The sequence below is a fragment of the Rhinatrema bivittatum genome, chromosome 12 (assembly GCF_901001135.1).
Source record: "Rhinatrema bivittatum chromosome 12, aRhiBiv1.1, whole genome shotgun sequence".
Lineage (NCBI taxonomy): Eukaryota > Metazoa > Chordata > Amphibia > Gymnophiona > Rhinatrematidae > Rhinatrema > Rhinatrema bivittatum.
In genome coordinates, this window is record NC_042626.1 from 80,300,790 (window position 1) to 80,313,425 (window position 12,636).

The 12,636-nt window shown below is 48.4% G+C and overlaps 1 protein-coding gene across 3 annotated transcripts in view; it reads left to right on the forward strand.

The window, feature by feature from the left end:
* LOC115073621 (puromycin-sensitive aminopeptidase-like) overlaps positions 1 to 12,636 on the forward strand; it is a 325,446-nt gene that overhangs the window by 134,864 nt on the left and 177,946 nt on the right. For all 3 annotated transcript variants that reach the window (XM_029572186.1, XM_029572187.1, XM_029572185.1), the window contains exons 7-9: positions 11,703 to 11,799; positions 11,909 to 11,942; positions 12,151 to 12,265. In XM_029572186.1, the coding sequence (XP_029428046.1) occupies positions 11,703 to 11,799; positions 11,909 to 11,942; positions 12,151 to 12,265 (246 nt within the window). The remainder of the gene's footprint in view (positions 1 to 11,702; positions 11,800 to 11,908; positions 11,943 to 12,150; positions 12,266 to 12,636) is intronic.

Here is a 12,636-nt window from a genome sequence, read left to right on the forward strand (position 1 = left end):
AGCAGATTCTAATTTGAATTTTCCTAGCATGTAGCCAGATGGACTCAGGACCAACGGGTTATGCTCCCCTGCCAGCAGATGGAAACGGAGTCAGATTTCAAAGCTGACGTCACCCTATACACACCCCTGCAGTGACCTCAGCCCTTCAGTATTTCTCCATCTCCAGCAGATAGTGGATGTACCTGTACCTATGGGGATTGCTGTTCTTTTTGGAAGGAGAAATTCTACATTCTAGATTGCAGAAAATTTAAGCCCTGCTCTCCTGCAGTGATACCTAAAAGGTCCCTCCCCCAGTTGAGAATTCCTGAGGTGATTTCTGAGATACCTCTGAAGCGTGCCTTGGTCCAGTAGCCAGTTTCCAGTGTGAACTTTGCTGCTCAAGCAGCTGAAAGGCAGTGGGTACAGGAAGCAGAGCACAGTGGTGATGGCCAAAGCCCTCTCCTCCCGCAGCCATAGACCGTCTCTATACTGAGCCAGTAAGCGTTGAGCCCAGGTAAATTGGGGGGGGGGGGGGAGAAGATTCACCGATCCAAAGATGATTGAAGGGATTTCCGGTAGGTTTCCTCTGGTCTCCGTGCTCGGCGCGCCGTACCGACATTATTCCCGCTCCCGTGGGAGTAAGGGGAATTGGGCCTCCGAGTGGGTTGAGCAGCCCTTGATGGGCTAGGCTCTGCTTTAGGCATGTTGCGTGGTTGGTCTCATTGGTGCCATCTTGTGTGTGTTTCTGTGAGTGCAGTACGGCCCTACGTAGGACGTCTGTGCGTGCAGTGTGTGTCGGCTCTGCGCATGCGCTCTGTGCGTAATGTCAGACACACAACGCTGTAAGCGCATGGACCAAGCGTGCGCCTTGTCTGTCTAGGCGCTCTAAATTTGCGCGCATATAATTTTTTTAAGCACGAGCCGATTGGAACACTCAGTTACCGCCACCAGTGGCGCCGGAAACCAAGAAACCTAAGTGCCTTGCTCTCTGCGCTGCTTGTTGTATTGAGGCTTCACAGCCTGACCTGAATTCCAGCTTGTGTCAGCACTGTGAGGAAGCCCAAGGAGAGTAGTTTCCTCTGGACTTTGCTAAGCCAGGCTCTTTCTATTCAGATGATGGTTAGTCACAGTCTTACCTGGAAGCTCTCCAGACCTGAGTACCCCCTTGGTTGGGTCATCCGTGGGAGAGGGAAACTCAACTGGACCCACCCCAGTTCCCCCTGGACTAGGTATGGACCCAGCGGCCTTTTCTTAGTTGGAATTTTTCCAGGGGCTACAAGCCTTTGTACAGGCGCAGTCTGCTACCTTGCTTGACCCTGTCCAAATGGAACCCCAGCCGGTAACCGCTCTCTCCCCCCCATTTCTTACGGCAGACCATGAGGCATGCCTTGCTTGACTAAGGTTATCCCTAGTAGGGACCCTGATGGCACAGACAAAGAGGAGAATCCAGATCCCTTGGAAGAACAGGAAATTCCCCCCGGGTTGGAACCGTATCGAACCATGTTATGGTTTTTTCACAGAGACTAATTGCTGGCCCTGGTTTTCCAGACCCTGAAGATGCTGGGAGTTCCTGGGACAGACTCTATGGTGGAACCAAAAAAGAATCCCATTCTGATTTCCCTGCGGAAAGCCTCTTGCTACTTTCCAGTACTGGAAGCCATCCAGGAGCTGATTGACCTGGAATGGGATGCCCCAGAAGCAAGTTTTAAAGGGGGCCGAATGTTAGAGGCTCTATACCTGCTGGATCCAACAGTGAGAACATTTGCATTCCCTAAAGTGGATGCAGTGGTCTTTGCTGTCTCTAAGCGAACAACCCTCCCAGTGGTGAGAGAGCATTTGAGTTTCCCTAAAGTGGAGGGAGGGTGAGGCCTTAAAGGATGCTCATGATAGACGGATTGCTTCTTGTTGTGCCCTGGTAGTTCGTTAATGGCTACTTCTCTCTCAAGAGGTGGATGACACCGGAGTGAATCCCAGAGTGGCTATGGAACTTGCCGCCGCCTTTTTAGTAGACGTGAGCTCTGATTTAGTCCGTACTTCAGCCAGATGAGTGGCCTCAGTGGTAGCAGCCAGAAGACAGCTATGGTTGCGAAATTGGTCAGCTGACAAAACCTCCAAGGTCAACCTTACAAAGTTGCCCTTTAAAAGATCGCTTCTATTTGGAACCAAATTGAAAAAAATGGCCAGTAAATGGGGCGAATCCCCAGTTCCCCGGCTACCGGAAGATAAGCAGAAGCAGCTGCAGTGCCTCTTGTCTATGAGGAGCCAGTCCAGGGGCTCCCAACATTTCCACCCCTTCAGAAACTCGACATTTCAGAGGTCTGAGCGCTTTGGAAGAACTTTGTCCTTTTGTAGTCGACAGCCCAAGAGAGGAGCAAGTTCGGTTCAGGCTCGTCCTGAACTTTCCAATTAAATTTGGCTGACCCATCTTCGGAACGAGGTGATAGGGGGTCGACTGTCTCTCTCTTACTACCAGTAGGTCGAGATCACTTCAGACAAATGGGTACTGTAGGACATATGAGAAGGATATATGCTAGAATTTCTCGGCACTCCTCTGGATGTATTCATGATGTTTCCTTGCTACTCCCAGCACAAAAAGCAGGCAGTGGCGATTACTCTTTTAAGGTTTCTCAGGAAAAGGGCTGTAATCCCAATATCTACACCCCAGGAAAATATGGGGCATTATTCCATCTATTTCATCGTACCAAGAAGGGAAGGTTCCTTTCACCCCATCCTGGACCTCAAGTGTCGATCATCACCTACGAATGAGTCATTTCTGCATGGAAACCTTTTGCTCTGTGATAATGGCCATAAAATTGGGAGTGTTCCTAACTCCCGGGATCTATCCAAAGCCTACCTACATATTCCAATCCATCAAGAACACCAAAGCTTCCTACACTTTACAATACTGGGGCTCCATTATCAGTTCTGGGCACTACCCATTGGCCTAACCACCACCTCCAGAGCATTCTCCAAGATTATGGTGGTCGTGGCGGCAGTGTTGAGAAGAGAAGGAATCCTGGTACACCCATACTTGAACGACTGGTTGATCTGGGCCAAGTCCCTGGAAGATAGCCTCCGGGTGACCATCAGGGTGACCACCTTGCTTCAGGAGCTCGGTTGGGTAGTAAACCTGGAAAAGAGTAGTCTCAGGCTTTCCCAGGCATTGGCGTATCTGGGAGTCCGGTTCGACACCAGGCAGGGCAAGGTCTTCCTCCTGACCACACAGATACAGAAGTTGATCCCAGGTGCGTTAGTTGATGAACACAATACGCCCGACGAAGTGGAGCTATTTCCAAATTCTCATTTTGATGGCGGCAACCTTGGAAGTAGTGCCATGGGCGAGAGTGCACACACGCCCACTTCATTGCTCGTTGCTGTCATATTGGAACCTGCAGTCTCAAAACTATTCGATTCAGCTCCACTTACTGATGGAAGTCTGCTCTCACCTCCAGTGGTGATTGCAGGAGGCTCATCTGAGCAGGGGTGTGTCACTGTCCTCCCCGTACTGGCTGGTTCTCACAACGGACACGAGTTTCCAGGGCTGGTGAGCTCACTGTCAGGAACTCACAGCCCAGGGACATTGGATGGAGGAAGAAGCCCTCTGGAACATCAATCGCCTGGAAGCCCAGGCAGTAAGGCTGATGTGCTTACAATTCAGCCACAGTCTCCAGGATCAAGCGGTCTGTGTAATGTCGGACAATACAACGACTTTAGCCTACATCATCTGCCAGGGAGAGGAACCAAGAAGCCATCAAGTGTCTCATGAGATAGACCTCCTTATAGAATGTGCAGAAATACATCTACAGATGATATCGGCCTCCCACGTTGCAGGAAAAGACAACATCAGAGCAGACTTTCAAAGCAGGGAGAATCTGGATCTAGGAGAGTTGTTGTCAGACAAAGCCTTTCAACTGGGAGTAGATCGCTGGTGCCTCCCATCCATTGACCTGCTGGCCGCATCTCACAATTTGAAGGTTCCCCAATTCTTCAGTGTCAGATCTGTGGACCCTGGGAATCGACACCCTTGTGCAGCTCTGGCCAGAAGAAGAGTTACTTTACATCTTCCCTCCGTGGCCCCTACTGGGCAGGGTCATTTGCAGAATCGAACACCACAGGGGTTTAGTCCTACTAGTATCTCCAGATTGTCCCCAGCATCCATGGTGTGTGGACATGTGGAGAATCCTGGTGGAGACCCCCCCCCCCCCCGTGCCTCCCACCGCACAGGGACTTGCTACAGCAGGAACCGGTCCTTCATGAGGATCCAAGTTTTCTCACAGGACAAGCAGGATGGTAGTCCTCACATATGGGTGACATCACAGGATGGAGCCCTGTACGGAAAACTTTTCTGTCAGTTTCTACAAAGCTTTGACTGACATTGGCACACTGAGTGCACTGAGCATGCTCAGCCTGCAATTATCCCTGTGAGCAACAGGTGTCTCCCTCAGTCTTTTTTTTTTCGCTCTGCAGTAAGCATAGCGGTTAGGAGCTCTGTGAGAAATTGTAACACTTTCCTAACAGAAACACTTAAACTTTTACTTCACAAACACTTTTCCCTGCACGGGTCTCCCTTCTCGTACGTTTATTCGATGCTTGGTGAGTACTATGCCCTGTTTTTTCGGTCTGTTCCTGTCACCTCCCTGGCCTGCCAACTGACTGCGGCCTTCCCTCTCCCTATGTTTTCAGTTAGCCACACATAGCCTGCGAGTGTCCCTCTGTGACACTTCGCCTGGTTATTAGCGCTAGTGGGACAGGGACTTCCACGGTTTCCGTTGCTGCCAGGTCCCTGTCGATTTCAGGTCCTTCGATTTCCTCGGTACCCTCGCACAGTCTATGCCCTCATCACTACCGTCGGTACCCCCTTCAGACTGTCCTGGATTCTTAGATGCCATCGGTACCCCTCCCCCGCAGTACACTGATGCCATCGGTCCCTGCATCGTTTCTATCAGTGCCATTTTTGTTTTTCATACATGGCACTGATTTTTCCTTGGGTTTCATCGGTGCCATCATCACCCGGATGGATGCCATAGACCCACACTTTGTGTTATCGGTGCCATCCATGCCCGGGTCAATGCCATCGTTGCCCAGGGCACTTCCATCGATGCCAGGGTCATTTCCATCGATGACATTGATAAAATAAACAATGTCATCGATGCCCAGGACATCTCCGTCGACGCCATTGATGGGCATCGATGCCAGGGTCGACGCCATCGATGCCGGTATCTTTTTTCCGATACCAACGATGTTTTTTCGATTATTCGATGCCACATTGTTTTCATGGATACCTACCCCGATACCGTCAGTGCTTCCATCACTGTCATCGTTGCTGCCCGGATCATTGACTTTTTTCATATATATTTTTGACGATACCCTCAAGGCCGCTTCGGCCGCCATCGACACAGTCAGTACCAACATAGCCACGTAATGCCCTCGCCTAAACACAGTGCTCCATGCTTGGGTTCTTATTAAAGCTCCGTATTAGCCTATGACACTACATAGTGCCAGGAGCAGTGCAGGCATGCTGACAGTCCGTCATCAGTCGCCATCCAAGACAGCGAGGGCATCCATCTCGGCGCTGGGGAAAGACCGGGCCGAGCACCGTGGCATGCATCGTCACAGACACGGTGACTGTCCGCCACCGATGCCATCCAGCACATCGGTGCTATCCTTCTCGATGCTGGAGAATGCTCGGGCCGAGCAACATCGCCACTGCCATCGACACTTCCACACGGTATTGGCAGTCCTTGGTGCTCCGGAAACACCAGAACGAGTTCCGAAGAATTCTGCACTGGCGTCACGAGACATGGAGCCGCTGCGACGAGGGCCGGGTTCACGAGCTGTTAATTGGCTCCCCTGTTCCCGAGGCGTGCCCCACAGACATCAGTGCGGGATTGTGGCCCTCCACTAATTACAGTGATAGCTCCAGCCATGCTCAGCCTGTCTCCTCTATACCTGCGCCACCATACCAGGCATCAGAGTTGAGACTGGCTTCTACTCCCTCGATGACTCCTGAAATCCACGGAGCCAGCAATCTTCACCGGCTCGTCCTTCGGCGAATCACGTCGGCTGGTAAGTACCCGCTTCTGCGGCATTCCCATTGAGATGTGATCTCTAATTCGGGCCACATGGTTCGAAAAGTTCTAGGTCATGTACCTTCCAAGAACCGTATTAGTGTCATATATCGCTATGCCAGCTATGTCAGCCACAATACCAAGAGAACCTCTCTATCATTTCTTTGGGATTGCATCAGGACATCTTCCCATTTTCAGCAACGGGGCTCTGTACTGATTAGTACTCTGGCTTCTGGTTCCTAATTCAGAACCAAAGTTCCAGATGCATTCGCTGATCTGCTAAACATGAGATCCAGCAACTACTACCTCAAGTGCAAGTACACCTCGAAGCCTGACGACAGGTCTCGATGTCTCCTTGTACAGCACACAGAAATGTGGGTAAGACTTTACCGCTTACATGATATCCAGATTACATCAGCCCCTCCTGTTGGACACCACCTGGTCTCCCAACTGGCCGGATATCAGAGCGGCCACCCCACTTTGTACCAAGTTTCCTGGTACACTCCCCCAGATGCTACAAAGCACGGGGGGGGGGGGGGTGGTGTTTGGGGAGTTTTAATTACACTATTCTTTCTTTCAACAGAAAGTAGTTACTCTCCGCCCATCCTGGACCTCAGAAATACTAACTTTCTTCAGAAGGCACAGGTAAAATGGTATCTCTCATCACCATGCTTCCATATCGCAGTAAGTACATTACCTCTAATCTTTCTATGTGCTTCATGGTGAGTCAACAATATTACAATCCCAGGCTCTGCCAGTTGTGCCAGCTTCGGCAACTAAGGTATTTCATTGAATCACTATCGGTGACTGCTGTTTCTCTACGGAGTGCAACATCATTCAAGCCTTCCTTGCATGCACAGCTGCATAACCACAGTCAGTCCACGCAAGGAGCTCTAACTTCTTCATGACTGACTATACATTTACTACCTGGGATTACTGTCACTGCCATAAATCCCTTATAGAACACTTCTGGACACCACAGTCATCATGACCTTCCTGTCCAGCATACGCGCAGACATTCTAATAAATTCCTATATGTCCCTGTGCGCATTTTCCATAACCTCAGCCCCTCGATTCTTCATTGTCGGGCCATGGGGTTTTTTCACTATGCACTTTCCTCATAGATCCAAAACTGCTATGGGTTAGATTCAGTGAAATTCCATTATCAGTGGGTCTAAGCTGTTCAACCGCTTTCGTCCCTCATCCATATTGCAGATCTAGACCAAAACCTAGTCTGATTCTGCTCGTGCTCGCATTTACTCAGGGTTATAAAGTTTGACCTAAAAGCTTTTCAACCCAATATGCGTCTATTCTACTCCAGGCACAGTTTCACATGAACTTCCTGGAGCTTGTAGCCATGAGTTATACCCTTATGCCTTTCAATACTGCCTCTGCAACAAATCTTTGTGCATACAGACAGAGACAGCATAGGGACAATGTGCTTTCCAACACACAAGCACGCACAACCTCTTCGCTGCTCTGCAAGGAAGCTGCGCAGCTCTACCCTTGGCCCTTTCTCACTTCATGCATCCTCGGGCCACTTATCTAAGATTTACTGAACGCACTAGCAGACCTTCTCCATGTAGGTTTCCATCCTCTCGAATGGTCTCAGACTACATGTGTAGCGAGAAAAATCTTCTAGCGCTGAGGTCAACTGAACTTGCCCTCTGCATCCGAATCGAACCATACGGTGCACAGATTCTACTCCCTACACATGTTTCCAATGCGTTCCCATAGATGCCTTTCTTCCATCAAGGGCCTCTTAAATGTGTCTCTTCTGCCGCCTCTCATAGCCAGAACTCTTCTAATGTTGAACCGGGACGGGGTTCACTGTTCCTTAGACCCACGTCCTGGCCGAGACCAGTATGCTTCCCATACTTCTCAATCTATCACACCAGTAACCAATTTGCCTTCTCACAAGTCAGTCTCAAATCGTAGACTCACTGATGTTCTCAGGTACTGGTAGCGTCACAAAACCTTCCACACATAAATCCTACCATTCAAAATGGCATGATTTACCACATGACGCATACAAAAGGGTATTACCCTTTTTCTTTTTCTACACCACTCTTTTCTCTTGCTCCCTCAGATTCTGCTCCCCAGACATCCTCCACATAGGTACACCTCTGTTCCAATTGGTGTATCGTTTGGGAGTGGGGATACCCGATTAATGGTAAACCCCTTCTGAGTCAGCTTACCATGGATTATCCACTGATCAAGCCGCCTCTGTTTTCACTAGTCACGGAATGGAACCTATATCTTATCCTTAGAAGTCTCATACGTTCTCCGTTCAAGCCTTTCCATTCCTCTCATTTCACAGTTTGGCATGGGAAATTCTTTCCCTCATAAATGTCATTTCTGCCAACAGGGTCAGTGAGTTACACACCTTGTTACATACTCATCTGACTCTGTGACAGAGTGGTTTTACGTATTCAACTTCATATCCTCCTTAAGGTAGACGTTGCATCTCATCTTACTTAGAATATACTCTGCTCATTTTTCCCAACACCTCTCTCTCACCAGAGCGAGAAGGTTTTTCCACTTCTTGGACACTAATAGTGCACTTGCATTCTATCTAGATCGTACTACATTCCATAGGAATTCCACCTAACTCTTTCCTTCTGTGGCAAGAGTCAAGCTGCGAGTTCCAGTGGGCAAACAGACCTATTCCTCCTAATTGACGGTCTGTATCTTTTTTCCCTACCAACAAGCAGGCATTTCACTACAACACTGTATGTAACCACACTCTGTTGCGTCCGTCCCAGCCTCAATAGCTTCCCCTCGGCCGCTGCTGCTTGTACATATTTATCAGGCTGCAACCTGGAGCTCTCTCCATACCTTCGCAGCCCATTATTGCTTAGATACGACTAGCTGGCATGCTCCATGTTTGGCCAGTCCATCTACTCTTACTCTTTTCGGTTTAACTACCTAACATCCTTCCACCAACCCATTAAGTGTTTCAGGATGCCCTCTGTTTCAAATTCCACCCCCATCATTGTGCCTTTCGTGCGTCTTGGGTGTATTTAATGCACTCTCGGGCATCCTCAGCTCGGTACTCACCCATATGTGAGGACTACCATCCTGCTTGTCCTGTGAGAAAGCAAATGTTGCTTACCTGTAACAGGTGTTCTCACAGGACAGTAGGATGTTAGTCCTCACGAAACCCACCCGCCACCCCACGGAGTTGGGTCTGTATACGTTTTTACTTTTATTTTAGTTTCGCTTGCGCTTTTAGCTATAAGACTAGACTGAGGGAGACACCTGTGGCTGACAGGGATAATTGCAGGCTGAGCATGCTCAGTGTGCCAGTGTCAGTCAAAGCTTTGTAGAAACTTTGACAGAAAAGTTTTCCGTACAGGGCTCCATCCTGTGATGTCACCCATATGTGAGGACTAACATCCTGCTGTCCTGTGAGAACACCTGTTACAGGTAAGCAACATTTGCTGATTCTGTCTTAGTCTTGCCCTTGAGAGGGCTCGCCTAATGAAGTGAGGATATTCTGCGGTGGTAATTCCCAGCTTACTCCGCCCTCGGACGTTCTCCACGTCCCTAGAGTATTTGAGGCCTGGTGCGAGGAACGTGGTGTCCCCCCTCAGGCAGTCAAAATTCCACTTATTTTGGAATTTTTACAGGACGGCTTTAATAAAGGTTTGGCCCTTAATTCCTTGAAGGTACAATTGGTGGTGCTCTCCTGTTCCAGGGGTGAGGTGAACGGAGCCTCCCTCTTGGCTCACCCGGACATGGTCCATTTTCTGAAGGGAGTGAAGCACCTTCGGCCTCCCCTCTGGTTGCCGGTTCCCTTGTGGAATCTTAATTCCACAAGGGAATTCCACGATAAACCCCAATTGCAGTGGAGGGGGTTTATCGTGGAATTCCAAGGGAATTCCACGATAAACCCCCTCCACTGCCATTTCCAATTCCCTTACCCCTTCTAATCCGTTGATGCATCCTAGGGAATTGCTGATTTTGTAAATTTGTTAATTTTTTTATTCTCAGTTTTTTTAACACAGTTCCTATCAATTTCTCTCTCCCCTAGCACTTCACTACCTTTCTCCTTCCCGCAACTTCTGCGCTCACTGTCACCTGACCCCCATCCTCTCCTTTTTCCTTCACTGCTCCACCTCCCCCCCTCCCTGTTATTTGTAATTTCCTCTTCCTCCTTTACAATGTTGATTGTGAACCGGCATGATATGTCCTATGAATGTCGGTATATTTTAAAAGCATTTAAATAAATAAATAAATAAATAATCTAGTATTGGAATTTTTGGCAGGTCCTGCTTTTCGGCCGCTGCTCAGTTTTTCCCTGCATTTATTAACCTTGAAAACTGTGTTCCTGGTGGCCATGTGCTCAGTGCGGCGCATCTCTGAATTGCAGGCATTGTTGTGTCTGGAACCATTCCTACGGATGACTCCAGGAGCGTTACAGCTTCATACAGTTCCATCCTTCTTGCTCAAGGTAGTCTTGGAGTTTCATTTAAGACCATAAGAACATGCCATACTGGGTCAGACCAAGTCGACATCTGCCGAGAGGCAATGTGGTCCTCCTTGCACACCTTCTCCAGGTTCTATCGCCTGGAAAAGGCAGCCTTTGCAAGGGCAGCCTCCTGCCCCGATCGAGAGTAGCATTTGTACATCCCATTGGTCCTGAGTCCATCTGGCTAAACGCTACAAAATGGAGAAATTACTTTCCTGATAATTTCATTTTCCTTAGTGTAGACAGATGGACTCAGCATCCCGCCCTCAGCTGCCCAGGAATGGTGCCAAGGATTTGCCCATGGAGTGGATATCAAATCCAAGAGACTACAGGTAAGCCTTCATCCAGTCCTTAGATCAGGGCACCTATATTCTTACTGAGGTTCAGTGTTTGATTGGTTGAGTACAGTTACGGTTATCTATTTTTAATCATATTTTTTATCGTTTTTCACTAGTATGTCCACAGTGGCTTTTGAAGAGAATACTGAAGGGCTGCGGTCACTGCAGGGATATGTATAGGGTGACGTCAGCTTTAAAATCTGACTCAGTCTTCATCTGCTGGCAGGGGAGCATAACCCATTGGTCCTGAGTCCATCTGTCTACACCAAGGAAAATGAAATTATCAGGTAAGTAATTTCTCCAATGTATTAGCATTGCAGTTTGGGAGAAAGGGGGGGTCAAGGTTGAAATGATAAAATCTGAACTAAATTCAATGCATAAAAAATGCACATTTCATTTAAATATCCTATTTATTGTGTTTTTTAGAAATATGTACACACAACACAAACATATTACAAAGGATATAGATGTTACATAAAAATTAAACAAAAAATTCCATAACATTTTACCTTCTGGGGTGGGGCAGATTAGGAATCTGGATTCTGCTATGTGGGGAGGGGCAGAGCATGCCTGTGCGGGAGAGAGAAGGGTTTAGGAATCTGGATCCTGCTCTACTGGGGGGGGGGGGAGGGGGGCAGAGTATGCCTGTGCGGGAGAGTAGTGAACAGGAATCTGGAGCCTGCTGCATGGGGTGGGGCAGAGCATGCTTGCGCTGAGTGAAGATTCTGGAGTTTGTTGACACAGCCCACTTGTTTGTAGGAGAATGTTTTATGCATAGTAGGTTTGATTTCAATCTGTAGCTGAAAGGAAAGTGTTCCTGCTTCCTTCTTTTGTTCCGTTTAGGTTGCTGCTAAGACTCTGCCATTTTACAAAGATTACTTCAATGTGCCCTACCCGCTTCCCAAGATTGATCTCATTGCCATCGCAGACTTTGCCGCTGGTAACAGAGTCTTTGCCTTCTTGCTAGACACGGCGACGTTTCAGAGAATTTGACTGAGCTTAAACAGAGATGTGTTATCTCACCACTCAATTTCTTCTTTTTCCTAAAGGAGCCATGGAGAACTGGGGTCTTGTCACCTATAGGTAGAGTATATGCTGCCAAATCACTCCTGTTCATGTGCTGAGAGGACTGAGTGACATGAATGTTGGGGGAAGATTGTGCCACCATGAGGGTGAGGGGGTCAGGGGTGGCATGGGCACAGATCTTGGATGGCAGTGACCTCAAATAGTCTTTACCTCATTAAAAATGTGGAAAGATGAAAGGAAGACATATGTTGTTTTTGTGACACAGGGAGACAGCTTTGCTCATTGATCCCAAGAACTCCTGCTCATCATCCCGTCAGTGGGTCGCGCTCGTTGTAGGCCATGAACTTGCTCACCAGTGGTTTGGAAACCTTGTCACTATGGTAATTGTTTTTTTTTTTTTAAATACATTTTTATTACATCACTAAATTTCTCCTATTTTATATCCTCTTCCCAACTTTGTCCGGTTCTTATCTGGCATGGGGGTGGGGGCTCCTTCTAGAACTCCACAGTCGTGGGCCCTAAGTCCGGCCATCAGGTTTCACCATTATATGATAAGGAGGATTTTCACAGGACAAGCAGGATGGTAGTCCTCACATATGGGTGACATCATCAGGATGGAGCCCAATCACGGAAAACTTCTATCAAAGTTTCCAGAACTTTGACTGGCCCCTATTGGGCATGCCCAGCATGGCACTAACCCTGCAGCCAGCAGGGGTCCCCCTTCAGTCTTCTTTTTTTCCGTGCTGCAGTA